This window comes from Triturus cristatus, chromosome 9 (genome assembly GCF_964204655.1).
Source record: "Triturus cristatus chromosome 9, aTriCri1.1, whole genome shotgun sequence".
In the NCBI taxonomy this organism is placed as follows: Eukaryota; Metazoa; Chordata; class Amphibia; order Caudata; family Salamandridae; genus Triturus; species Triturus cristatus.
The window spans coordinates 1,208,515,232-1,208,542,665 of NC_140592.1; the positions used below are offsets into that span (position 1 = coordinate 1,208,515,232).

The following is a 27,434-nucleotide window of genomic DNA, read 5'->3' on the forward strand; positions in this document are numbered from 1 at the left end:
CTCTTTAGGTGGGTGCCCTCAGCCTATGAGGGTGGAACTCGCCCTCCACAACAGGTTCCATAAGGAAATCGCAGGCACTCGCGGGTTCACAATGCATGACTTTAGTCAGTAGAACAGACCTGTTTCGGCTAATGCCTTTCTCAATGCTCACACATATATTAAGCAGCCTCCAGTGACAGTTCTTTTGCAGATGTACAATCAGTTCCCATTGGAGGATATATACATTTATTACCTACTGGCGGCTGTCAGTATGGGGTTCTAGTTAGGACTTAGTTTCAATAGCAAAATCACTTTTTGACTTGCCTATATCTTTTGCGCCGTTTGACAGATTTTCACAAAATTATCCCCAAAAAGTGTAAAGTTGGTTCTAGTTGTACATGGTAAGTTTCAAGGTGATCCTTCAAGCGGGGGCAGAGAAAAAGAAGGGAGGGGCAGAAAAGTGCATTTCCCATGTTAATTTACATAGGAATTTTGAACAGGACTACAGTCAGAACTGCTGGACTGAATTTCGCAGAAAGGTAGCTCTTGGTCCAGAAAGAGCACTTTTTATTATTATTTGGTGTAAATCCATTCAGTAGTTTTAAAGTTATTTAAAAAAAATGTTTATATCTAGGGACGTGACCAGTCTGCAAATCCTCCTGATCTCGTGCAGAGATCTCATTGGCTGCCAACACTTCAACCAGGAAGTGTTGGCATCTTGCCAAGGCTAAAAAAGCATAATTATTTCCTGATTTTTGGTTCCCGCGCATGTTTTGTTATGAGCCTCCAGGGGGGCCAGGTCCTGGGGGCATGCTCTTCAGTGTTGACATTAGAAGGGGACGCATGTGGCCCCCCTTCACAAAGGGGAGCTTTATCCCGGGGACCACCATCTACACAGGGTTTTGGAATTAAAGAAGGGGGGCCGCGCAAACCCACTCTTACTTCCTATTTGCCCCAGGGACCGTCACCTCCTCCGGGCACAAAAGAACTGGAAAAAAGGGAGGGGGACCACATTGCCTCCCCTTCCAAGCCATATTTAGCCCGGGAGACCACCACCTCCCCGGGGCATGTCCGAATTAACAAGCATTTGCAATGCAATAGGTCTCGCATTTACACAAGTTTAAGCTATTGGCATTGTAAATGACAATGCCTTTTATTTATGTTTTAAAAACGAAAACAAATAAAAAGCATTGTCATTTACAATGTCAATAGCTCAAACTCGCGTAAATGCGAGACCTATTGCAATGCAAATGCTTGTTCATTTATTTATTTGGACGAAATGCTTTCACTGCTGAAATGATTTGTTTTATAAAACTAAACGTTTAATGCGCCCTGTCGCAGTAGGAACTGGAGGGAGTAAATAGTGCTCATGGCTGAGGGCACTGTTCACCTTTTGTCCTTGCCATTGCCACCCCTGAGGACAGGGCTCACAGAGGCAGTGACGTCAGTGCACCCTTTTGAAAAACACCTCTCTAGTCTCGGCACTGTCTGCACGCATAGAACAGAAACTTTCCTAGGAATTGTACCATGTCCTTTTCTGTGCAGCTCAAGCACGGACTAATGCCTACACGTGATTCAACATTTAAATCGACCTCCCAAAAATAATATAGGAAGACAGAATTTAAACCTTAAATAGGCCCAAGAAGGGAAACGGGATTTGCCTCCATCACACAAATGGTACCTGGTGAAACTTATTTGGATACACCTTAGGATGAAGAAACGTAGCAGATTGCCTCCTTGCTGTAGGCAATGTCCTTGGGCAATGGAATGTTACTTATTTGTTGAGGAGATTTGTAAAGCGCTTTAAGTGGCTATTATTACTTTAGTGTGCCGAAGATGGTAGGTGTATAGAGGAAAATGGTGGGACTTGATAATGATGCCGGATGTTATTAAGCACAGGTTGGAGTGGGCGAAATCTATTGGGAACGAGGTTTCCCAGTTTTTTTTAAGTTTGATCTAAACTGTTCACATACTTTCTGACAAAAAACAATGGTTCCTGACTCCAAGGTACATACAGCGTCCGTTCTGAGCCTAGCGCATCATATAAGAATTTAGTTTTCATTGTTTGAACTCCTTACAGTACTATTGGTAGCTCACGGCCGCTTCAGAGCGCTAGTGACAGGACAACGCATACATACATTCACTTTATATATTGCGCATGCGTCCCCTGACAGACAAAACGTAATTTTTTCCAAGGAATACCTCAAATAAATCTATTTACATAGTGAGTTACGTTACACCTAGTGAATGCATATGGAACATGATCTTACAAATTTTATATAGCGCGAACTGGACCAAAAAGGTATCAGAGCGCTTTACATGAGCACGAGTTGCATTACAGATATTAATACGTCGGCTCGCCGCAGGGGTGATCGAGTTTCACTGCTAGAACCAACAAGTATGCGAGAAGCATAGAAGCACAGGCCACACCGGTATACTTACTACACGGTCCCGGCAGTTGCGGGATGAATATCGCTGCGGTAAAATGCAAGTGGCGAGCAGCTGCTCTATTGTTGCACTGAGGGCTCACAGTGACTCGGCCCGGACTGGCCTCATTGAGACTTGCCTTTGGTTGGTGCCGGGGAATGCGTTCAGCCTCACGTTTGCTAAATGGGAACACTGGTCATTAGTAGTTCTATAGGCATTAGACAGGGGAGCAGTGGGCTGCGATCACTATCACAGTGATATTCGAGGAGTGCAATAGGTGTTGCAGACGTCTTCAGGCGTGCAACTGAGATTGGGAGCAAAAAAGATAAATACGGGGAGCTGCATATAAAGAAAGCTGCGCGCTCCCCATGAAAGTGAAAGCGCAGGTTTAAAAAAACATTTCGCACCCTAATTAAAATGAAACTGGCGCTGCGCTGGCAAACAACACAAGATTTGGCGCATGCGTAGAATGTAAGATAGCGCGCGCATGTTAATGCGCACTATTTAAAAAAATAACAATTACGCTGTGTAAGCGCAACAAGACTGTAGTTAGGCGGTGCTGCTTCCGGAATAAACGGAAGTTACATATCGGATCAAAAGCCAATAATAAGCAGCTAACAAAAAAATTGGCAAAGTTAACTAATGGAAAGCGGCGAGAAATTACCCGGCAATAGGCGGAGTTTCACCACGCATATAGATTACTAGATGTCTACCTAGGCGAGACCTAAAAAGGGGGAGGGGAGGACCGCACGCCCCCCCTCTTGGGACATATACGGCCCTAGACCACCATATCCCAGGCCGGCCAGTGAAAAGAAAGAGGGGGGCCGTGCAGCCTCTCTCCTGGAGCCATTAATGGCCCTGGGGACCGCCATCCCCCAGGGCCAGTTCCCTATGTCCCGGGGTGCCCACTCCCAAGACACAGCTGTTTGTTCTTGCTTGGCGGGAGCTGTGACAGCTCCTGACAAGTAAGAGAAAACAGTAACTCTGCTCCCAACAAGCGGGAGCTGTCAAACTGCTCCCGCTTGCTGGGAGCACACCTTTCATCTGGACAGAGAAGCAGGTGAAAGGATTGCTTCTGCACACAGAGATCTGCATATTTAGCGGCTCCATGTGTGCGGGAGCAATGCAAAGAACTGCGGGGGCATTGAGGCTACCCCTGTGGTCCCTAACGTTGCATACTGGGTACCTCAGGTGGAGCATCAGGGCCAGAATGGCCCGAGCAAAACTTAATGGGGGAGGCGCAACTCCCCTACTGATTTTTGGGAGGGGCCTGGGAGATTGGGGTCCTCCATTAAATTTAGCACGTGCCGTTATGGCCCGGACGCTCATTTCACAGAAATTAAACCGCAACAGGAAGCACTTACTAATTTAAACATAGTAGGTGCCCTAGTTGAAGCTCCACTTCTGTAAAGGATAAATAATCCTAACTTACTGGGCTTGGCTACAGCAAAGCAAGTGTTTTTCTCAGCAGTTCCATTGTGAAAAACGATCTGAAATCCTTGGTGAAGGTGAATGTATCCTTGATCAATTGGAGACTGTATTGACTAACAAGTGGGTTCTCTCTCGGCCTCTCCTGTTGAGAGCAGAGTCCATGGTTCTCCCTTATAATGACAAGTATTCAAATGTGCAAAATCACCTCAAGCTCCGCCTGTTTGGCCCTGTCCCGCTCACCTTAGTAGTATGCAGTGGTCCTCCTGCCTTTTGTCTGAATGATGGGCAGCTTACCAAAAGGCCCTCCAGTGGGTTCTCTGCCGATTACTGTCACGCATTCTTGATGCCGAAGAAAATGAGGAATCTCCATGAAACAGAGCACTTGCTTCATATAGTTATGATGAAGTTCCCTTGTTTGGTGGAGATTCACCTCTTTGTAGTCTTGTTGTCTGCTCTATATGAGGATCCATGTTATCACATATTTCTGGATGAAGATACACGAGAAACGATCATATTGCCGAAAAACACACAAGATCGCTGGAGACCTTTTCCTCCTAGTCCATTACACAGCTGTAGTTTAAAATGTGCACTAGACATTTACCCAACTAAGTATCACTAATTAACCAGTAGAAAGTACTTCTGTTAGGTAGACTTTCGCTGCAAAGCTGTGGACTCGTGTTCAATTAAGGTGCAGGTGAGGTTCCCTTGTGACCCAGTCACTCACAGAGCTACTGACACACCCACACAGCCACTCACACACCCACATAACCAGTAATACACACACTCACAGACCCATGCAGTCACTCACAGACCCAGAAAACTACTCGCACATCCAGCCACTCGTATACCTACTTACTGATCCATGCAGCCACTCACAGACCCATACAGCCAATCACACACCTGCTCACAGACCCAGAAACGCAATTACACACCCACTCACAAAGGTTAGATGTAACAGTTAGGAAATACATTTTTTTAAAACTTAGAAATTCACTAAAAAAACAAAGGTTATAGGGACGTTATAGATAGGAAATAGAATTAAAAATACCTTAGAAATTCACTGAAATAAAACAAAGGTTACAGAGACATTATAGATGGGCTCAGATTTCACTCATACAAAAGCAGGGGACTCCAACGTTTTCTGAAATAAGAGCGACTTATGTTCAATGAACTTCATCCCAAGCTACTGATATTATTAGTTTGAATTAGTGATAACATCACTGCAAGATTATATTTGTGGCCACCATATGCAAGATTACGAGCATTGAGCACTTCAGTTCAGCAGTTAAAAATGCTTTGTCAATTTGGAATGACTCTACGTGGGTAATACGTAACAGCCATAGCTGGAGTGCCTTTGGTACCAAGGTAATATTTGTAATAAGACTTTCCATTGCTGCATCATTGACTTCTCAAATATCAGCTTTAAATATATTTTGAAAACTTACCTATTTTTCTCCAAACATCAGCTAATGAGTTCTCAAAATACATACATTTTCATCTCCGTTACATGCTTTTTAATTTTGGGATACATGTAATAATTCAACCAAACAACGCTTTTTACTGTGCTGCACACAGGAGAGCTACTTACAGGTCACTGGAGAGCTACCAGTAGCTCACAAGCTACTCGCTGGAGAAGCCTGAAAGCCTGTACCAAACCATTAATATTCAGCAGTTATAGTTACACGAGCCAACTATAAAACGTATGCCCCCGCAATGCACTGCTTATGACCTCACATATTACTTCAATCATAACATGGCCAGTATCACTCCTGACATCTCAAAAAACATCACTTATTATATCATCCAGTGAGTGTGTTTCCTAAATGCTTATCAGTGTTAAGCATATATACTAATCTACTACAAAATTTAAATTTGTACAGTAGGTGTACTAGTAATGAGTGATACTACTTCTAAACTATATTATATTATGAATGTTTATGGGGGTGTGAGTGGTTGTATGGGTTTGTAAGTGGGTGAGTAATTGGTTGTAGGGTATGTGAGAAGTTGTATGGATGTGTGAGTGGTGTGGGTTTGTGAGTGGTTGTGGTGGTGTGCGAGTGGTTGTGTGTATGGGTTTGTGAGTGGGTGTGTGAGTGGTTGAGGGGGGTGTGTGAGTGGTTGAGTGGGTGTGAGTGGATGTGAGCAGTTGTATGGGTTTGTAAGTGGGTGTGTGAGTGGTTTTACAGGTATGAGACTGGGTGTGCGCGCGAGTGTCTGTGTAGGTGAGTGGGTGGGTGGGTATATGAGTGCCTGTATGGATGAGTGAGTGGGCAAGTCAGTGGCTGTTTGGGTGGGTGAGTTTGTAAGTGAACCTGTATGGATGAGTGTCTGCATGTGTGTGGCTGTAAGACTGGATGTGTGAGTAGCTGTATGGGTGTGTGTGTGTGTGTGTGGCTGTTTGGGTGTGTGTGTGTGGGGCTGTATGGGTGTGTGTGTGTGTGGCTCTACAAATGAGTGAGGGGCTGTGTGAACGGTTGTATGGGTATATCAGTGGCCGTATGTGTAGCTGTGCGGGTCTGTAGTGGATGTGTGAGCAGTCCTGTGGATGATGTCATAAGTGATGCAATTTGAGATGTCCTCAGTGATGTCACTGATCATGTCATGATTAATGTAATATAGGAGGTCATAAGCAGTGCATTGCGGGGCACAAGTTATAGTTAGCTGAGGTAACTAACTGCTGAATGTCTATAATTTTGTAAGAGTGAAATCTGAGCCCAACTATAGTGTCCATGTAACCTTGGTTTTTTCCAGTGACCTTTGAATGAGAATATACACACACACACACACACACACACACACACACACACACACACACGCACACACGCACATATATATATATATATGCACAACTCCTGCTCCCAAAGGAAAAGAGCACGCATATGAGGACTTTGGGATTAAGGCTTCTTTAATTCTATGGGCCTCCCTCGACCCAGCAGAGACTAGTTTTGGCTGTAGCAACAGCATATATGTGCTTATATATATATATATATATGTGTTTATATATATGTAAGGTCCACAGTTACCCAACGGTGCGGGGCGCACTCTACCATCAGCGCGTTCAAATTGAGGTGAGAAACGGATGCATCCAGCGCCAGCAGCGCCTGACGCGTTTCGGGCTACGCCCTTCCTCTGAGGCTTGCTGCTTACTGAATAACTGCCAACACAAGGACTCCAGCAATACTCCCATATTTAATCAAAATTGCACTCAGGTGAGTAACATCATCACAAAGCCTTCTGGGACTGGAAGTATATTATATATATATATCCAAACGAAAAGTTGCTCACGCAGATGAAGCGCCCACTCGACGTTAAGATTTCACCTTTTTATTTAAACTGACAACAGCGAGTCCAGCGCACAGATACAGGCAAGGTTACTTCAAGCCTTTCGCCGACGCGTTTCTGGAGACCTTTCTCCCTTCCTCATGGCAGGCTTATGGAGGAGAGATTCAGCTGCCCTGCATTTTCATCTGTTAGCCAATTACAAAGTCCCGCCTCCTGGGGCGTGTTGCACCGTGGCATTATGGTTCTTGCAGTTCAAGTATTAATCATCCATAGTGGAGGCAGCAGTTACTCAACCTTCCCATATTGATATCCATCGGGTCGCTTGTACCTCATTGCGCTGGGCGCGTTGCTTCTCTTGTGTCAGAATGAACGGTGACGCCGTTCCAATGTGGTGTTCTCTTCTAAGAACATCCGGACCTGCACAATCGGCAGTAGGGCAGCTTCGTGACCAGAGCGGGCCACTTAATATCCAAACGAAAAGTTGCTCACGCAGATGAAGCACCCACTCGACGTTAAGATATCACCTTTTTATTGAAACTGACAACAGCGAGTCCAGCGCACAGATACAGGCAAGGTTACTTCAAGCCTTTCGCCGACGCGTTTCTGGAGACATTTCTCCCTTCCTCATGGCAGGCTTATGGAGGAGAGATTCGGCTGCCCTGCATTTTCATCTGTTAGCCAATTACAAAGTCCCGCCTCCTGGGGCGTGTTGCACCGTGGCATTATGGTTCTTGCAGTCCAAGTATTAATCATCCATAGTGGAGGCAGCAGTTACTCAACCTTCCCATATTGATATCCATCGGGTCGCTTGTACCTCATTGCGCTGGGCGCGTTGCTTCTCTTGTGTCAGAATGAACGGTGACGCCATTCCAATGTGGTGTTCTAAGAACATCCGGACCTGCACAATCGGCAGTAGGGCAGCTTCGTGACCAGAGCGGGCCTCCATAAGCCTGCCATGAGGAAGGGAGAAATGTCTCCAGAAACGCGTCGGCGAAAGGCTTGAAGTAACCTTGCCTGTATCTGTGCGCTGGACTCGCTGTTGTCAGTTTAAATAAAAAGGTGAAATCTTAACGTCGAGTGGGCGCTTCATCTGCGTGAGCAACTTTTCGTTTGGATATTAAGTGGCCCGCTCTGGTCACGAAGCTGCCCTACTGCCGATTGTGCAGGTCCGGATGTTCTTAGAAGAGAACACCACATTGGAACGGCGTCACCGTTCATTCTGACACAAGAGAAGCAACGCGCCCAGCGCAATGAGGTACAAGCGACCCGATGGAGATCAATATGGGAAGGTTGAGTAACTGCTGCCTCCACTATGGATGATTAATACTTGGACTGCAAGAACCATAATGCCACGGTGCAACACGCCCCAGGAGGCGGGACTTTGTAATTGGCTAACAGATGAAAATGCAGGGCAGCTGAATCTCTCCTCCATAAGCCTGCCATGAGGAAGGGAGAATTGTCTCCAGAAACGCGTCGGCGAAAGGCTTGAAGTAACCTTGCCTGTATCTGTGCGCTGGACTCGCTGTTGTCAGTTTAAATAAAAAGGTGAAATCTTAACGTCGAGTGGGCGCTTCATCTGCGTGAGCAACTTTTCGTTTGGATATATATATATATATATATATATATATATATATATATATATATATATATACATATACACACACACACACACACACACATATACATACACACACACACACACACACACGAGTTTGACCATGGTGTGGAGAAAGACTGCGGTGAACCCACTCTGAGCAGCCAGTCATCAAGGTATGGAAACTCATGCATCTCCCGGCGTCCAAAGGTCGGCAGTGACAACTACCATCATTATCGTGATCATCCAAGCGGTTGAGACTGAGGTAAGGCTGTAAGAAGCATGGCAAAATGGAAGTGTTCTGACCTCACCCTGAACCACAGATAATGCCTATAGGGCTGCAGGACCGCTTTGTGAAAGGAAAATGTTATTTACCCTTTAGCCATCTGTTTGTAGCATCTACTACTGTAGATTCACATGCTCCGTACACTCCTGCCAACTAGTGTTGGGCTTGACCGTGTACAAATTGTTTTTCTTCAAATAAGTCTTTCGAGTCACAAGGTATTGGGATTCCTCCTATGACTGGTATTGCGCATGATCATGGGTTCCATTGTTAGATTGTTTTCCCACACGACTGCTGAGGATGGAGATGGAAGAGAAAGTGATAAGAGATGACCATGCAAAAGTGTGTATGAAGAGCAAGGTAAGAGATATATATTATATATAATATATATATATATATATATATATATATATATATATATATATATATATATATATATATATATATATATACACACACACATATATACAACAGTCAAAGGTGTCAAGGCAGGAGGGAGGGAGGGAGCACGTGACTCTACATCACCACATGCCACGAACAGATGCTTACACAGTATCTAACATTTTCGTAAGTGGCATGTGTAGCTTTAGATACAAATGCTCTGCACAGACTGGAAAGCAAATGTCCCCTTAAGCTCTGGCTAGCCAGAGGATGTTGTATAAGATTGAAAAAGTGTATGTAGTGCAGCCTGACCCACCTGGCCGGTTGACGAGCTAGAACATCCACACAGTAGTGATTAGTGAACGTGAGTGGTGTGGGCGAGGTAGCTGCCTTACAGATATCAGCCAACAGGATGCTGCCCAGAAAAGCCTTAGAAGCAGCCTTCATTCACGTAGAATGGGACCTGGGTGGAACGAAGAGTTGATGTTTGGCATTGGTATAGCAGGTCTGAATACACCTAACTAGCCAGCACGCCACCCATGCTTTAGAAATAGCCCTACCTTGGTGTGGCTTAGTGTAGACGACACACAGCTGCACTAACGTCTAGCATGTGCAGAGCTCTCTCCGCTACAGAGTCTGGGTGCAGAAAAAAATATCGGAAGTTCAATGGTTTGGTTAAGGTGGAAGGGGGAGATTACCTTTGGCAAAAACTTCAGGTTAGTTCTAAGGACTACCTATCTGCGTGAGCCTTGAAAAAAGTTTCTTCCAAGGTGAGGGCTTGAATCTCACTGGCCTGTCTAAGAGAAGTAATAGCAACTAGAAATCCTACCTTCCATGATAGACATTGGGGAGGACAGGAGTGAAGGGGCTTGAATGGGTGTCCCATCAGTCTACTGAGAACCACATTGATGTTCCAAAAAGGGGTTGGAGGCAACCTAGGAAGAATAACTTCTTCCAATCCCGCCTTAAAGGATTTAATGACAGGGGCAGCAAGACTGCTCCCTGTTTTGCAAGTATGCTGCTACGCAGCCAAATGTACGCGAATGGAGGTGTAAGCCAAGCCTGAGTGTTGCAAATGTAAAAGATAGCACACAATGTCCTGTATTGCAGGCTTAAGGGGATTAATGTGTTTAGGAAGGCAGTATTGCACAAACCTCTTCCACGTTGCCGCATAGCAGGCTTGGGTGGTAGACACCAAGTCTCCAAATATGGACATGCCATCAGCTGGCAAACTGAGATACCCAAACTCTAAGACATCAGGAGCAAGATTCTGACATGGCTCTGCCTGGGATTAGGGTGCCTGGCTATACCCTGATGCTAAGTGAGAAGGTCCAGCCTGTCAGAAGCTTCTCATTTGGCACTAAGGACAACTCGGGAATGGTTGTGAAATATGGCTGCCTGGCCCACGTGGGAGCTACCAGTATGAAGTTATTAGAGGTCCGACTTAATTTCTGGACCATGTATGGGAGAAGTGGGTGAGGCAGAAAAGCATAGGCAAATATCCTTGACCAGTTCATCCATAGTGCATTGCCTATGGACTGCGGGTGTGGTAACCTGGAGACAAAGCCTGGGCATTTGACAATTCTGCAGTTGCAAAGAGATCTACGTCGGGGAAACCCTCAACGTTGGAAATACAGGAGTAGGACTTGGGGGTGGAGTTCCCACTTGTGGACTTGTTACTGCATCCTGCTGAGCAGGTCTGCAAACTCGTCCACTCTCTGAAGGTATTCTGCTAGAAGGTGAAACCTGTGGTGGATTGTCCGATGCCAAATGCTCAGCACTAATGTGAATAGTTGGGGACAGCATGTGCCCCTGTTTCAGAAGGAAATACATGGCAGTCATATTGTCTAGTCTGATCAGGACTGTTTTGTGATGTCCATGGCAGTAAAAAGCTTTGAGGGCAAATTGGACTGCCAGCAACTTCAGGTGGCTGATATGGATGGATTACTAAGGGGGCGTCCATAGACCCTGCACAGTCTTATCCAGTAGATGCGTCCACCTTAACCTGTGAGGGAGGGGTCCATTGTAATGGACTTGTGGGATTCGGTCTAGAAAGAGCCTGCCCTGCAACAGGTTGTTGCTATTCCACCACTGCAGAGAACGATGGATGGGTGCTGGCCTGAATCAACAGTAGATCCTCCCATAGCCCCCCCCCCCCTTTTTGAGACCACTGAGCACTTAGGCACTCCTGGAGCAGACGTATGTGTATTTGTGAGTGGGGAACGATGGTGATGCAAGATGCCATTATGCTGAAGAGGCAAATCACTTCCCTGACAGTTAACTGATGATTTGGTTGAAAAAAAGCAAGTGCTGGAAAGGTTTGGACTCTTGCAGGACGGGGATAAGCTTTCCTGATGACTGAATTTAAGATTGCCATTAAAAAGGGCTGTATCCGAAGTGGATGGAGGTGGGCTTTTCGCCCACTGATTGTGAAGCCAAGGTGATTTTGAGTGTGGGGTAGAGACACTGTTCCATGCACTCTGTATCAGCCAGTTGTTGAGGTATGGAAATAAGTGGATGCCCCACCTCCTGAGATGTGCAGCTACCACTGCAAGGCTTTTGGTAAAGACTATGGGTGCTGTTACCCCGATGGGCAGAACTTTGAACTGAAAGTGCTGCCCACTTAACACAAAATTAAGATACCGGCAGTGGGCAGGATGGATTGTGATGTGGAAATAGCTGTCCTTCAGGTTGAGGGCGGTCATGAAATCGCCTTATTGCAGCAACAGGATGACATCCTGAAGCGTGACCATATGGAAGTGCTCAGACAATGTATTTGTTGAGGGGCCCGAGGTCGATGACGGGCCTGAGGGACCGTTTTACTCAGGGATGAGAATGTACATGGATACACCCCGTTGTGGTGCGGCGGAACATGTTCTGTAGCCCCTTTGAGCATTAGTGCATTCACATCTTTCTGGAGAAGGTGCTGATGGTTGCTGGGCTGCGAGTTTCAGACACTAGCCATGTTCCAAGATGGACAGAACCCACAGGTCAGAGGTAATGTGTTGTCATTGGGTGAGGAACCAGTGTATGTGGCCCCCGACAGGTGTTGTCTGATTGGGGGAAGGGAGAGGGAGTCACCTCTTAGCAGGAGCGCCTTCCTTTGCTGCACCGCCTCCAACCCTGCCCTTTGAGTTATTCACACTGTTGTTACCCTGAGAATAACCTCAGGAGGCTTGCTGCTGTTAAGGAGGTGGAGGCCTCCGAAGAGGTGGTCTTGCCGGCGAAAGGAACTTGCACAGTGGGGGAGAGGGAGGGGGGAGGCCAGGAGGCCCCTATCGCCTTAGCAGTGTCCATGTATTTTTTTTTCCCTAAGTACCTGATCAACTTGAGGCCCAAAGAGGTGTTCTCCATCAAAGGGCATGTTGATCAGATGATGTTGGACTTCTGGCTTAAAGCCACAGACACTGAGCGAGCCGTACAAGTGGATTAGGATGCTGGAGTTAGTACCCCAGGCGGCGGTGTCCACAGCATCCAGGGCACGCCGGATGGTGGTATTGAGCTCCTGGGTCCTTTAACTATATTGGCCCAGGAGATCCTCGATACGTTACTACATTTCATCCCACTGAGCTCAGTAGTACCTTGAGAGTAGGCCAATCGAGTTGGCGATGTGCCAAAGGGCAGCAGATTGTGTGGCCACTCTTTTGCCCACTGCATCTATATTCTTGCTGTCCTTATCCAGCTGCGGGGCATCCCCAGTACCTTGGGCACTCGCTCTTTTCCAGGCGATGTGCACCACCAGGGAGTCCGGTGGAAGCTTTCCTCTCATACGTGGGATCTGCAGAAGAGGCCTTATACTTAACATCAACCCTGGGTGTGACTACTATAGCCGTAACTGGATCTTAAAAAACCTCGTGGGTGGATTTTAACATGCCCTTGAGCCTAGGCAGGTATTGGTTTGAGCGCTGTGTGTGGGAAAGTGTCTCCACTAAAAAGTCATCTGCTTCAGTTCCAAAGCTGGTGATGGCATTTTCAACTCCATAGCCGCTCTTTGCGTCGAGGAGTGATTTGACTCCGAAAGTCAAGGTTGCATTGGCGCGGAGTCACTGGAAGGCGTTGATGGAGCTGTTGGCCTTGAAGGGGGCCTGGTCACATGCGATGGTTTCGGGTTCAGAGTTGGAACAGGCTTTGAGGCTTTGTGTTGGTACTGTCCAAATCTTGGATGCAGTGGCAGCCCGGAAGGCTGTTAGGACAGTGGTGGACTTGATACCTGGATAACTGAAGGGCAGTGGTCGGGACGTTGGTGTGAGCGATGGGACACAGTATTCACAGTCAGAGGCTTTTGATGCTGTCCTGGTAGGGTCAGCAAGTCGTCATTCTCAGATTCTGAAGGACAGCTTGGTTCTGGAGTGAAATAAGTTGGTTGTCCTGCAGATTCTGAGGCACCCGCTTTTACTTTGATGTCTGCACAGAAGATGTCGGGGCGTCATCGTCTTGCCGCTGCCCCAAGTCCCTGGTCACGTCGGCACCCGGGGGTCTTCTTGGACCGGAACAAGTGGAGGCCTTGTCATATTCGGGGGACAAGCAGGGGTTGCAGACAAAGTGGTGTTTGTACCACAAGTATTTGAAATGGTACTGTGGTCAATAATGAAAGGGAGTCCTTTCCATCACAGCCTAAACATTCTCAATGAAGAGCAAGGTTTAGGGGCCGAAGCCCCAATGACAGGCTGGTGAATATCCTGGTACGGGCCCAAATGAACAAACTGCAAACAGGGTTGTTTTGTACCAAATGAGAGCGGAAGCACCAAAAGGCCCAGATGATGAACACCGCGCAGCGCCGACTCAGAGCTTCAGTGACACACGTCTGAACTAGATAGAGGAAGAAAACAATCTAACAATGGAACAGATGATCATGCACAATACCAGTCATAGGAGAAGTCACAATACCTTGTGACTCAAAAGACTTCTTCAAAGAAAAACAAGTTGTACAGGTACAAGCCTAACACTAGATGGCAAGAGTATGCAGAGCATGTGCTTCTAGAGGTGCACATGCCGCGAAAAACTGTGTTCTGCAAGTCCAGGACACTGTCCTGTCTCTTGGGTCTACAGCACAAAGAACGTAAAACAGGATGAACATTTTGAATTTATTTTTTCTCAGAAAGGAATTCAGTGGACGGAGGTCCTGTATACTCCAGAGGCCTCTGTCCTTCTTCAGTACAAGGAATTCACAGAAATAGCACACCATCTCTTCACTCTGAATCCATCACTCACTTGATAGCAACCTTGGCCAACAAAAGGTCAACTTCTTGCAACAAGATTTCAGAATGGCCTGCTGAGGGTTGCTCTTATATGAGTGGGCAATGGGAGTCATTTTTCACAAAATTGTAAGACCCATCTGCTTCTTGGGAACGATCTGCAGCCAGGGAGGAATGTCATAATATGCCTCCTAGTAGGGAAGCAGATTTACCACCTCCTCATTATCATCGGTGTTGTGGAAATGTTTTTGTGCACCCTGAACTCTGTCAATGTCAGATCCGAGTAAGGTTTCTAGCCTCTGACAATACTGGCTCCGAGGCAGCGGCTGAGGATTAGAGTCTGGTTCCTAATGAATACCTGCGCTTTTGGAATCTTTGTAGGGCAATATAGGCCTGAAGCAGGCCGATGTCAGTTTGGGATCGGAGATATGTACCAGAAAGGAGTCTGGGGTTGACACTGGTGGAGTCCTCTTTGGCCCAGAAGAGACTGGTGTGGACCCAGGTGCTAGAGTGGAAGTCTGGATCGGCATCTGCCCAGGAATGGGTCCCAAGAAGTTAGCTGGTACCACGGTAAAGCTCTTTGGTGGAATTCTAACTGGGGAGCCCTGGTAGTAGGAGCATTTGAAAGAGTTGCAGTATGGCCTCCTTGAAGGCCACTATGTGCTGTGGAGTCGGCGACAGTTTTGGAAATGCAGGACCGGGTCGGAGTCAAATGACACTTGTGGTATTTGATCTTTCGTTTGACCCCTAGCACATTCTTACCTGATTTTGAATGGCAGGTTGGGGTCGTGCTTAAATTTCTTACACATGTGCCGCATATACAACCTTGACTTCATGAATATTTTGCCCCAGATAGGGACTTTGCGCTGGACCGGCCACTTTAACGAGATCACAAATAGCCCTGCATCTTGAAGTGAAACTTGTATTTTAAACGCAGCGTCTTCTAATCTGCAATGTAGATTTGCCTCCTGGATCACCTTTGGGTGCATTGGAGCACATGCATTGAACAGTTTTGAGCCGTGACCAGAGCCCAAGCACCAGAGACACACGACGTGCAGGTCTGTGAGAGACCTCTGCTTTGTGAAGTTTCAGCATAGTTGGAATCCTGTTGTTTTTGGGAGCGACTTCTTTTTAGCACACTGCAGAATATATGTGAAAGTAGTTGGAAGAAGGACACAGTTGGGAGAGGAGCTCTGGCTCTTCTTCGAAGGATGACGAAAGAAAGAAATGGACATCAGTATATAGGGATGGTGCTTATATGCAGCTGCACTCTGACTTCCTGAGCAGTAAGACATCATCCCCTCCTGTTGGTTCGTGGAAGCACTTCTGAAGGATTCTCCAAATCCAGTCTGATGCTAGAGATATTCTAAAGGTAAGGAATCTGCAGTCAGAAATATCCATAAGTACAAGTATTTCTATAATTTATTTCTAGCACTTGAAAATTCAAACTAAGGGCACAAATTGTCTAAGCGAGGGATGGTCTACTATGTTGCAGCAGCCATCCTCTTCAATCCCATCAAAAGCAGGAAAAAGCCTCTCCTGTGAGTGGTAATTTTAAACCAAGGCGTTGCTACAACAGCAGCACTCTTTGCTGGAATTCTGCTGACTGATAACTTCATGGCTGCTACACAGCAGTGCTTAAATGTTTGCACATGACGGGAAATATGGAAGAGTTTGTTTTTGTTGCCAAGGTGAGACTCCTCCCCACCTGCCTTTGCTGTTTGTTAAGACCAAGTGCTGGTCATTATTTAAGCTTATGAATCTATTATCTATATGACCTGCATATGCTGTTTGCCAACATTGCTTATGATACATAGTTTGTGAACTTCACTGGTACCCTTTCATGAGGCTCGATAAATGCCTTTTTTGACAATGTGGGGAGAATCTCAGCTTTGAAAGATTCTAAGAGGGTGGGCTGTTTAAGTCTAGAGTCCCTTCTAGTTTGACAATAAGATCTAAAGATTGTACATGATATTATGTTAAATGGCTAGATGTCGATGCTGCTTATTTAACATTTAAACCGAGAATTTAGAGACTGACGACAGAAAATAACTTAAGTGTAGGAAACTATGAAATGTACCAATGGTGATCTGTAGTTGCATGCAAGTAACATTCTGTAATTGTTTTGTTTTCTCCGGTATCCCTTGAAGACAGCGGTACGACATTTTCTGGCGCTTTTTCTCCCCCATCTAGTATGTATGTTATATGGTATTTGTACAGCAGAGACCTAGCCAAAAGGCAGTGGAGGACTGTGCAGGGCCAAAGGCAAGTATACAGTCAATGAGTGATAAGAGAGTAGCTGGGTGATGGAAGCAGTGGTGTATGGTTTCTACATTGTGGGGTAGTGTTCTTTAAAGAGATGAGTGTTCAACTCTTTCCTGAATTGGAGCAGCGTTTAGGTGGTCCTGATGAACACTGGTATGTTGCTCCAGATCTTGAGTGCATAGATGGAAAACGTCTACTTTTTTTTTTTTATACTTCTTACTCTATAGTTTGATAGTGTCCTGGCTGCAAGTGTGCCAACAAACACCAGAGAGGTGAGTGGTCCTCAAGATAACCAGGGGCTGCAGGTCTGCTTCGTAAATGATGGAATTTGTTTTGAAGACAGTAAGGGACGGCTTCGGGAGACAATAGTTTCAATCAGGATGGGGGCAAGACACTCACAATTTGTCAGGCCCTGGAAAAGATGTGCTGCGGCGTTTACAATGCCCTAAAGGTTGGCAATGTGAAGTCTATAATGCCAAAGAATAGGCTCTCCCTCCATCCAAATACAAGAGGAGGAGGGCTTGAACAATAGTTCTGAAGTTGTGTATTGGAAGAAATATTTTTTTCAAGAGAGAACTGCTACCAGGCTGCCTTCCTTTTGTTTTTGTCATTGTGTTCCTTGAGGGGGAGGTTGGTGTCCAGGGTCGATCCATGTGACTTAGCATTTGGGGCAAGTTTGGGTTAGAGCCACAAAGGTTTACATCATAGGTTTGTAATATTTCTTGCTTGTTGTTCTTAGCAAATAACAGAAATTCTATCTTGGGGTTGAACTTCCGTAATGTGCTTAACTTCAAGCTCTGGATGAAGTGCAGGTAACGTTTGAGGCGTTGAATGTCTGGAGAAGAGGAGGCATTCAAGCAGAGCGTTGTATACTGTTATTTTGGTGATTTTGATGCAGTTATCTAGGAGTAGAGACCAAGAGGCCCCATGTAGAGGTAATATCACAGGTGACCATATGGTACACTGGGGGACTATGCACATGCAAGGGACTTTTTTTATCTGGAGGCCATGTGAACAAACTGCTGCCAGTTGAAAAGTTAGAGTACCAGTGTATTCCATTCGCGACTCCAGGGTGTGGATAAGGGTTGGATGGTCTAATGTGTTGAAGGCAGCCAAGAGGTCCAGCAATATCAGGAGACAGGAAGCATCTTCATATGTAGTCAGGAGGCAATCATCTGCGTTGTGGAATGTAGTGGTCTCTGTTCTTCAGTGCGATCTAAAGCCAGATTGGTGGTCATGCAGGCGAGGGTGAGCACTGATGTGATCTTGGAGTTGAGCATAGACAGTTTTTTTCAATCATCTTGCCAATAAAGAGTAGGTTAGTGATGTAGCAGTAGATGTTATGTTAAACAGGGTCTAGTACAGGTTTCCTTAGGAGTGGGAGGATCTGGCCCATCTTGAGAGCTTTTGTGAAGATGCCTTAAGAGAAGGAGGTATTGACAATGGTGAGCAGGGGGTGAGAACGCTTTCCCGGAGAGAGCTTTGATGAAAGACAAGGGTAAGAAATAACCATAGGAAGTGGCTTTGAAGGAGCTGAGTAGGTCGGTAAGATCTGTGAGCGATAGGGTTCTTGGCAGCAACTACTATGTATGTTAAGCTTCTTATGTCTTTGAACACTTTACTCTTGTGTTACAAGAGGCACTGTATTAGCAACTCTCTTTTTTTCCCCTATACGGTTTCTGGGGCTTCCATTAGCTATTCTTTTTGACTGTCCTGTTAATTCTATGCAGACAGTTCCACAACTATCCATCTGGCTTCCTCTCTACGGACGCAGATGATTTCTCGCGCATTTCATGTTAACCCTACTAAAAGTGAAATACTCTCTCAGCATCTTCTTATCATGCCCTTTCGACTGTCTATTCTATATCTTCCGAACTCCATTCTATCCATTTTGACTTGGAAATCAGACATGCTTTTTAATTTTCTACTTTCCTTCTTACCTTTTGTTTCTTCTATCTCTCACACCATCCCAGTATTTTTCCCCCATTCCAACGAAGTTGCTCATTTCTACCTTTGTGTGCTCTAATCATAGTTAGTGCTCCTCTCTACTATTTGGACTTGCTGCCTATTCTCCTACATCTGAGGTCTACCTTTAATTCTTCCCTTCATCTTTTATTTCTTCACCTTCCTGCGGCACAAAGAACTTCACCTCTTCCCTTTCTTTGCTGGCTCCCCTTTCACTCATGTATTATTGTATTGTTTATGGATTTATTTATATAACTCTAAAATCTATTCACTGCCACACTACTCTGGTTTCAGTCTATTCTACTACCTGTAACAGCTGTTGTGTATCAGCTCCAGCTTCTATCATCTTATGCTTCCTACACTATTCTGGTTTTACTCATTTTTTCTTCTTGACAAACTGGAATATCGTCCCTCTATATCCACTATATATCTACTTTACACTTCTTTAACTCTCTACTAAAGGAACACTTGTCTATTGCTATGCGTTTATGGGTTATGCAGACAACGGGCACTAATTTTTCAAACCAGTTTGCTACTGCTTCTATTTTTTCATCGTTTTGATGAAAATACTGTATAAATGGAATACAATCTTGATGAACAAGCATTGTTACTGATGACAAGGTAGAACTGAGAGACAAACATAAGAATATTCTGAAGCTCACCAGATTGCAAGTACTTAACGGTATTTTCTCTACAACTCATCTAATCCTCACAGGAGAGTCAAGAGGGAAAAGAACCCAAGTGCATCCTCATGATTACAACGTCATACCTCCTTAGGTACTTGGATACTGTGGGAATCAAGTCAACCTTGTCCATCCTGACCTATATGCAACGGTAGTAGCCTACAGGGTCATAAAAAATATTTGAGAGGTCGCCTCATCTTTAACTTATCATGGCATGCTTCATCATAGGTGACCTCTCACACTGGAGTAGGACAGTGCCACTCCAGTGGACTCAACCAAATAAGACACAGACAATACCTTCTTTGTATACAAAATCCACTGTGCCTAATGTTATTTCCTTGGGTGACAAACAATTGCACTATATGAAACAGATTTCGAGTAGAATTAATCGTAGCCACTCATTTTAAGACCCCACAGCATCATTTGGTTATAATCACCTGCCAGCAGACAGATGTTTAGAAATAAGTAAAAAAAACACATGTTGTTCACAATTGCAACTAGTTCATTCATAATAGGCAGGGCAACTTTGTTCTTAGCATCCCTACATTTTGCCCAGAGAGGCAATTTAAGAATTTCCTGATGTAAGAATGCAGAGATCTAGCCAGAGTAAATCTGTTTTTTTTTTAAATTAACAAATGTATTGAAGCTCTTTTACACGATACTGTGCGCCCTTTACCAATATTAGATTCAAACACATTTTGAATAGGTAGTGCAAGAGCCTGTAGTGCTTGCTGAACGTCAACTCTTGGTTTTATTCTGTAGAGAACCCTCATGGCTGCTTATCATTTCAAACTGTTAAATCATATTGTACTAATCTTGGACGGAACACCACCACTTTCGGTTCATAATCTTTAGCAAAATTACAGATTGCATCACACCCTCACCAGTAGCAAAAATAAATGCAGAGGTCTTGATTGGGAAAGGTAGACAAATCAGGCATGACAAAAAAAGCGGATATCAAAATTCTTGATAGTCAATAGAAAGAAATTTATCAGACACAAGATCATTTTATACTATTGATTGCCATACATGGAACTTAATTTGAGCTAGCATGCACCTATGTACAGAACTCAGCAAAATATTTCTTACCAAACGGTTTTCTGGTGCACCAACAATAACTTCATGGAGTATCTCTCCACCGCCATAGTGCTGAGCTATAGACAACCCACTCAAGCAATAACAGGTATGATAAAAATCTCTTGCCCTAGAATTAAAAAATACATGACTTGTAACAAATTTCCAACATTTTACTTTCATCATTTTGTGCACAGCACTACAATGTGGAGTAGAATTTGTAGTTCAATAACACACTGACTGATAGGAACAGGTGAAACTCGTAGAAAAATGCACACTAGACATGCTCCCTTCACATGTCATTTATTGCACAGGAAGATAGCTCTACTGTGGTAAATATTTAATTACCGGTACTATTTTTTATGTTATGGTAAAGTCTAGTAAGAATAACTCAGTAAAAATAAGAGGCAGAATCCGTGGTATTAGAGGTTCTGAAAGGCTTTATTCCTCTACAAAGGAATTACAGTTCGAACTGTAGGCTTCAAATTCCATCACCACGAAGGTTCAGGAAGGGAAGGCAATACATTATTGACAAGTAAAGGTATTTATATGAAAAGCATTACATTAAGACAGATGCAGGAGGCGTAACAGCTGATAATACAGATAACGATACACATACGTAATGAAAAAAGGCGTAAACATAGGCGTAACTAGAAACGTCATTAAACATGATGTCACAAGTGGGTGGATCCATAAGAGAATCCTGCAATGTCAGCAGAAATACTTGGCAGAGATGCGTGCGCAGCCGCATGACGTGTGATTGACGTGCAACTAGAGGGTGAAGGGGACTTGACATTTAGCTCTACATGTGGAGACAGAAGTCTGAGGGGTCATGTCAACCTAATCCCAAATCATATCTAATATCTTATGTTTAAAGAACTGTATTATCCAAAAGGAAAGGTCTCTGGGACGGAATCTATTCTATACTGACTGTTAGTGCGTGTACAAGCGTCTAAGTGTCTACATGAGATGCGAGGGGGCAGGAATCTTCCATAGTAACGGGCTATGAATTACTTGCATGAGGACAGTGAGGCCTGGCCCTTTGCTCGGTAGCTGGAAGAATGTTTACCTAAACTACTAGACAGGAATGCATCGGATGAGGAGCGAAGCAGATAATCTTGAAGGTGAAATACAGTTTTTGGCAGGCAACGGCCGGATCAGGCACCGTTAGCCGCGCAGGGAGTAGGACAAAGTTCAGGGATACAGATGCGGGCTCGGACTGGAGCTGTCAGAGGCAGAAGGCAGGAAAAGGCTTGATGGCAGAATTCAGGGCCTACTCGCCTGAATCTGTAAAATGTGGAAAGTGAACCACATAAAGTCGGTGGCCTTTCATACTTAGGAATGGAATATCTGACCCATTCATGGCGGATCTGAAAGAGGACATGTTGACGGTGGACGCACATGTATTTGCGTCTTCATAACTGGAACTGGAGGGAACATACATGTACTTGTAGCATGCACATGGAGCCGTTGGGGTCTACGATAGGGGACATAACTGATCATAAAATTCATATTTCCTCACTACTATGCCTGGTGTTTAATCAGCTCTGAGCTTGTTCCAATAAGGTGATTTATTCTTTCCCCCAAGCTTAGATTATCTTTTGCGCTCAAATCATGTCGTTTTGATTGTCATAAAAGTTGCAAAAAGAGAGAATATACAACAGGGGGGAAGTCATTTACTGGCTTCCAGCGAAAGTGCATATGGAATTTGAGCTCTGTAATTAATACACAAAGGTCTCTACAAGAAAGTCTTCATGGCACAAAAAAGGCTGTCCTCCATCACCTAAATTCAGCACACATTTCTTAAAATTTGAATCCCTGTACACTTCTCTTTCTCCACCCCAAGAGTACTGGGAACCTTTCTATGCAAGTGCGCCATTGGGACACTGCCACAGAGAATATAAATAAAGAAAAGGTTCTTTATCTGCAACTAAATTGCTATGTTAGAGCTCCTGTGTTGTGTTAGCATTCTAAGTTGATAAACTTTCCCAACTTTTGCTTAGTATCTGGTGTGCATTTACCAATACAAGCTGCTAAATGCCTGCACCACGGATGAATCTTACTTCCCATGTCAAATTATCAGAGGGTGCCAAACATTGGTTTTGAGGGTTTGGTTTGTTAAAGTGTTTAGAAAGTCAGCCTTCGGCAGAATGAGACCTAAAACCCACAATTGTCTCAATGCAGACTCCATCTTCAAACTGCTATTTTTCATAAAAGGGTTCACAAGTACATATGTTTGTTTTATCAGTTATATTTCACCTCCTGGACACACAGGGAAAAACAATCAAAAGCATCATGTTACAGGTCCCTCTGCTATATAACAGTCATCTCCCTTACTACAGGAAAAGGTTGAAGAGTGATGGTAGACTTGCAAGACTGATGTGGGAGGAACTAAGAGTGGACTGAAATAGCTGCAGGATACTATAGAGAAAGAACAAAACACTGAAATTAACTGTTCCCATCTGATGGAAGAAGCATCAAGATGGAGGTGGGCAATTGCTTTATTGTCCATAGTAAATAATGACAATCAGCATCTTTTCTATGGATCGGTCACCATTTTGGGTTGGTCCTTTCCAATGCAGGCATGTCTCATACTTTAGAACATGCAGAGCCAATGCCTCAATCGCAGAGGCCACAATAACAATAGGCACTATGAAGATCCAAATCATTTCCTTTTCAACAATTTTGTCAGGACACATATCTTTGAAAGAGCACAAGTGGGAGCCTTAAACCATTACTAGAAGGAAGGTGCGAGGAGTAGCTTTAAAAGCTCCCAGAAATTGGGACAGACAAAGGCCAATGTCCTTCTCATAATAAAAGCTCTGTTGTGAAAACTTACTATTCCTCTGACCAGAGCATAAAAATGTGACAAATAACGCTAACAGATGGAAGGGCAGTATTGATGGCATAAGGAAATCAGTCAGTGGTGGAATTAAAAAACAAACATATGGTACAACGTCTTCTCACAGCGGAGAGGCACCAAACCTGCAACTACACAAATCTCAAAAACTATACAGCAATGCCACTCCTAAGTATACTTATCTGAATACCCTGCTTAAAAGGAACTGGATCGATTGCCAAGGAAAAACACCCCATCTCAGTGGAGAACATGAATGCAGAGTGTAAGTGATAAAGCATGCTACAATGCACGTATTTTGAAAGGATTCAATAGCATGCACTGTGGAAACATAATAGGGTAGAAAACGCACCATCATATGTTCTCAATACTCTGCTCAAAGATGTTGAGCAGCTTTATAACTATGCATAAGCAACAGCACATGCACTACTCCCTCCCCCTAAGAAAACAGGACATCTGCAGAAGTCGAGCACCCAAGTACATACTGAAAGATGGATATAAAAAGGTAAGAAGCACAAATATGATGCTGATAAGAGAAAAAGTTACCTATTTTAGAAATTTCTGAACTACAGGGAAGAGGAGTCTTTATGGTTTACATAGTCAAAACACCGTTCGGTCCTCAAACACGTGAGTGACCAGTATCAGTGCAGGATTTGTGACCAAACAAACAATAAGAAGTGCAGAATTATTACGTACGGGGTGGGGGTGTCAGTTCTTCCCAAGCCGAAGTTTTAACAAATGTTAAATATGGAATTGGTTCAGGCTAAGATGGATTGCAGAGACAGAGGTACTTTCCTCCAATTGGCATGTAATCAACTAGAGACAGAAGTGACATTTCTATCATTTATTTAGAAGATAAGTATTGTCTACAATTTTATATGTCATTGCATATCAATTTGAAGCCCCCGATTAGAAGAAGCCTCACTTTTTTTTCTTGCGTGATAATCTTTCAAACATTTGGGATAGAATTAAAGTCTACCTGATATTTGGATCTGCAAGCCCCTCTTAGCCACATGCTTGCAATCTGTAAAGAACTAACTCTGTCCTGGGCTAAGGTGTTTATTTCTAAAAGTTTCTTTTTTAGGCTAAAGAATATAGACATAACTTTGGTTGTTTTTGGCTAGAATTAAACACACCATCTAATAGTTTTACTTATTTGCAATACATTACCATTACAGTGGCTAAAAAACTAGTCAATTAGGCCTGGGTAGTGAGCTCTAGACCTTTTGATGCCTGGAAGATGGAGTACGTTAGAAGCATGATAAAGACCACATTAATGGGGTGTTAGACAAAGTGAGAAAAGGGATGTGGTTCCATTTGATTTCCATTCTTGATACTTTAAAAAAAAAAAAGATTTCTAGCATGTGGGTGTTTGATATATAAAATAGGCTTATTGATATATATATTTTTTTTTTATAGATTGGACCTATTTGATGATTAGAACATACCAGTCAAACCTGATAGCTTGGTTTCTGGATTCTGCAAATACTAGATGGCTTGGTTGTAGGAATCTGGCTCTTTATGCGATAGATCAATAATCTGATATACTGTGTAAAGAGTCCAGGGGTTCCCTTACTAGGGGACAGGGCATGCTATGCAACCCCAAAGTGCTCTATTAGTGGGTAGTGTGGTCGGGCAGTCTTAGGCTTAACACAGAGGAGTGCAAGACATTTGCAAATACACACAGTGATCAATAAATGACAGACAAGACTCAAGAAAGAGATCCACACTAATTTATAAAAATACCAAGTACCTTCATGTATGTTTAGGTATCAGAGCAATATCGTTCAGGTGAGTACGTTTTCAAATATAAATTCTATTCACTTTAGAAAGTGGACACTGCAATTTTGGAGTTCTGCAATGTTGTCCTATGGAAGGAAGAACACGGCCTGCAAACAGGTATAAGACAGCGACTTACAAGACCTATCACTAGGAGGTGAGTGGTGGGCAAGGTCCAAGGCACCACTAGCAGTCCACCACCAGCGGCGGCACGAGGGCGGGTGCAGGGTGCAAAAGCGTCGGGAGCCCAATAGGTTTCATTGAGGATTGGTCACTGCGAAAAGTGACTGCAGGGTCTGGCTAGGAAGCCAGTAGGACAAACAGCATGTGGGCTCAGGCCTTGAGATGCTTGGAGACGGAGGGACACCTTTGGTCCTCTTTGCCACAGTCCAGGGATCACAGGTGCAGTGTGTCTTTAGGCTTCGGGTTTTGTTATCGGGAGCAGTCGTGTTAGAGGGGGCCTGAGTGCAGAGGCTGCAGACGACGTCAGGGAGTCCAGGAGAGGTGAACGTACGATGGACTCTGGGTCTGGGGAACCTTGCTGGCACCGGAGGCCCACTACAGCCCAGGTCAGAAGAGACAGGTGCAGTGTTTGCTTCATGTGTTAGGTTTTGACGGGTCTGGAGGCATCAGAGTATCTTCTTCTTGAACAGGTCTGCTGTTCATGAGAAGTCTTGGTCTTTATTGAAGGCAGGCAGTCCTCCCAGGATTTTGGCGGCGCACAGCTGCAGGACGAGACGTCTTTGGCGCAGAGTAGATGGAGAATGGCAGACTGGTCAGCTGGGCTGCGGTCAAGTCAGGTTCTCTCTTTCATTTTCTCTGCTTTCACGCATTTCATCTTCGTAGGTCATCAGGATCTGCTTCTCTTGTGGCAGGGAGTCCCCTAAATAGTGAAGTTAGGGGAGTCAGAGTAGTAGCCAATAGGCTACTGACCATTGGGGTCACTATGCCCCCTGTATGACCACTTCTTGTGGGAAGTAGGCATAACCCCGTCCCAGAATACCTAGGTATGCCATCATCAAGATGGCTACTTCTGAAAAAAATGTGCCCAACTCACAGTTAGCCCACCTTAGGGGTGGTACGAGCCCGGAGGTGGCACACCTACCTGACTAGCTAATTGTTCACCCTGTCCAGATGCCAAGGTTGCTCTGAACGGGGGGGGAGGTGGCTTCCTCTTGTCGTGTAGTTTCTATACAACCTGTATAGGATCTGCATGTTTAGACAACATACACTGTAGAATTGGTGTTGGACTGATTCTAGACACCCCCACCGGGTATGTTGGCCTGTGTACCAGCTAGCTCACATTGCCACTAGAAACTCCTCATCAGTGAGAGAATAGTTCTTGGCAACTATCGAACATGACACCCCAGATCCCTCAGGAACGTGGAAACAATGAACTACTTTTCGCTCAGCCACTCATGCTCACTTAGTCTCCGAGAGATGCACAGAATACACGGTGTGGACCTTTTTCAATGAACATTTGTTCAACAAGCGTTATTCTAGTGTAAAATAGGTGTGCTGAAACAACCATTAGACCGTAACAGATATAAATGATAAGAAGCACTAAGAAAGTAAAAGGAGGGTAGATTTCTACCATTTTGCTATTACCATGAATACAGGCAAGTATATAAAATACATGACAATAAAATGCGTACTCCTACGATGCTACCCTAACTAGATGAACCTAAGTGTACCCAGCATGTATGTAGGTGTTACGCCAAGAATCCCTCTAGGATAAAGTCAACCCCATGACCTGAAGTGAGAGGCTATGGGACCCCATTTGGTCTCAAGTTAGACACCCTGCAAGGGATGTTAGACCACTAAAAGCTGGAGTATCACCATGCAGGATCCTCAGCGTCTCCCGTGTTTGAGTCGGCAAAGATATCCTGATCTCCTCTACTTGTCTAAGCAATATGTGATGTTTTTATACCCAAAGGTCTCCCCAGGGGTTCTACCTTGCTGTGCCACTTGTCGGACTTAGGATGACGTTGACAATTAACTTTATACATGGTTATTATACAGGAGATGGTAGTCCTGCTGAGTTTCCAAACTCCTCATGCATAATGTATGAAGCTTTTACCAGGGAATATCCTGCATTGGCAGCCTACGCAGCAACCCTACACACACACCTACTCCCTGCTGACGAGAGGCAACTACATCGAAACACTTGTCCAGGGATGGCTAACGCGACATTCATTTTAAACTTTTGGCATAGGCGTACCCGCCGACGCTACTTCAT

At 44.5% G+C, this 27,434-nt stretch overlaps 1 protein-coding gene across 3 annotated transcripts in view; it reads right to left on the reverse strand.

Annotated features, from left to right (window-relative positions):
• The window catches only part of FNTB (farnesyltransferase, CAAX box, subunit beta), a 155,613-nt gene that overhangs the window by 15,059 nt on the left and 113,120 nt on the right, over positions 1–27,434 (reverse strand). For all 3 annotated transcript variants that reach the window (XM_085627226.1, XM_085627225.1, XM_085627224.1), the window contains one exon: positions 20,575–20,689. In XM_085627226.1, the coding sequence (XP_085483352.1) occupies positions 20,575–20,689 (115 nt within the window). The remainder of the gene's footprint in view (positions 1–20,574; positions 20,690–27,434) is intronic.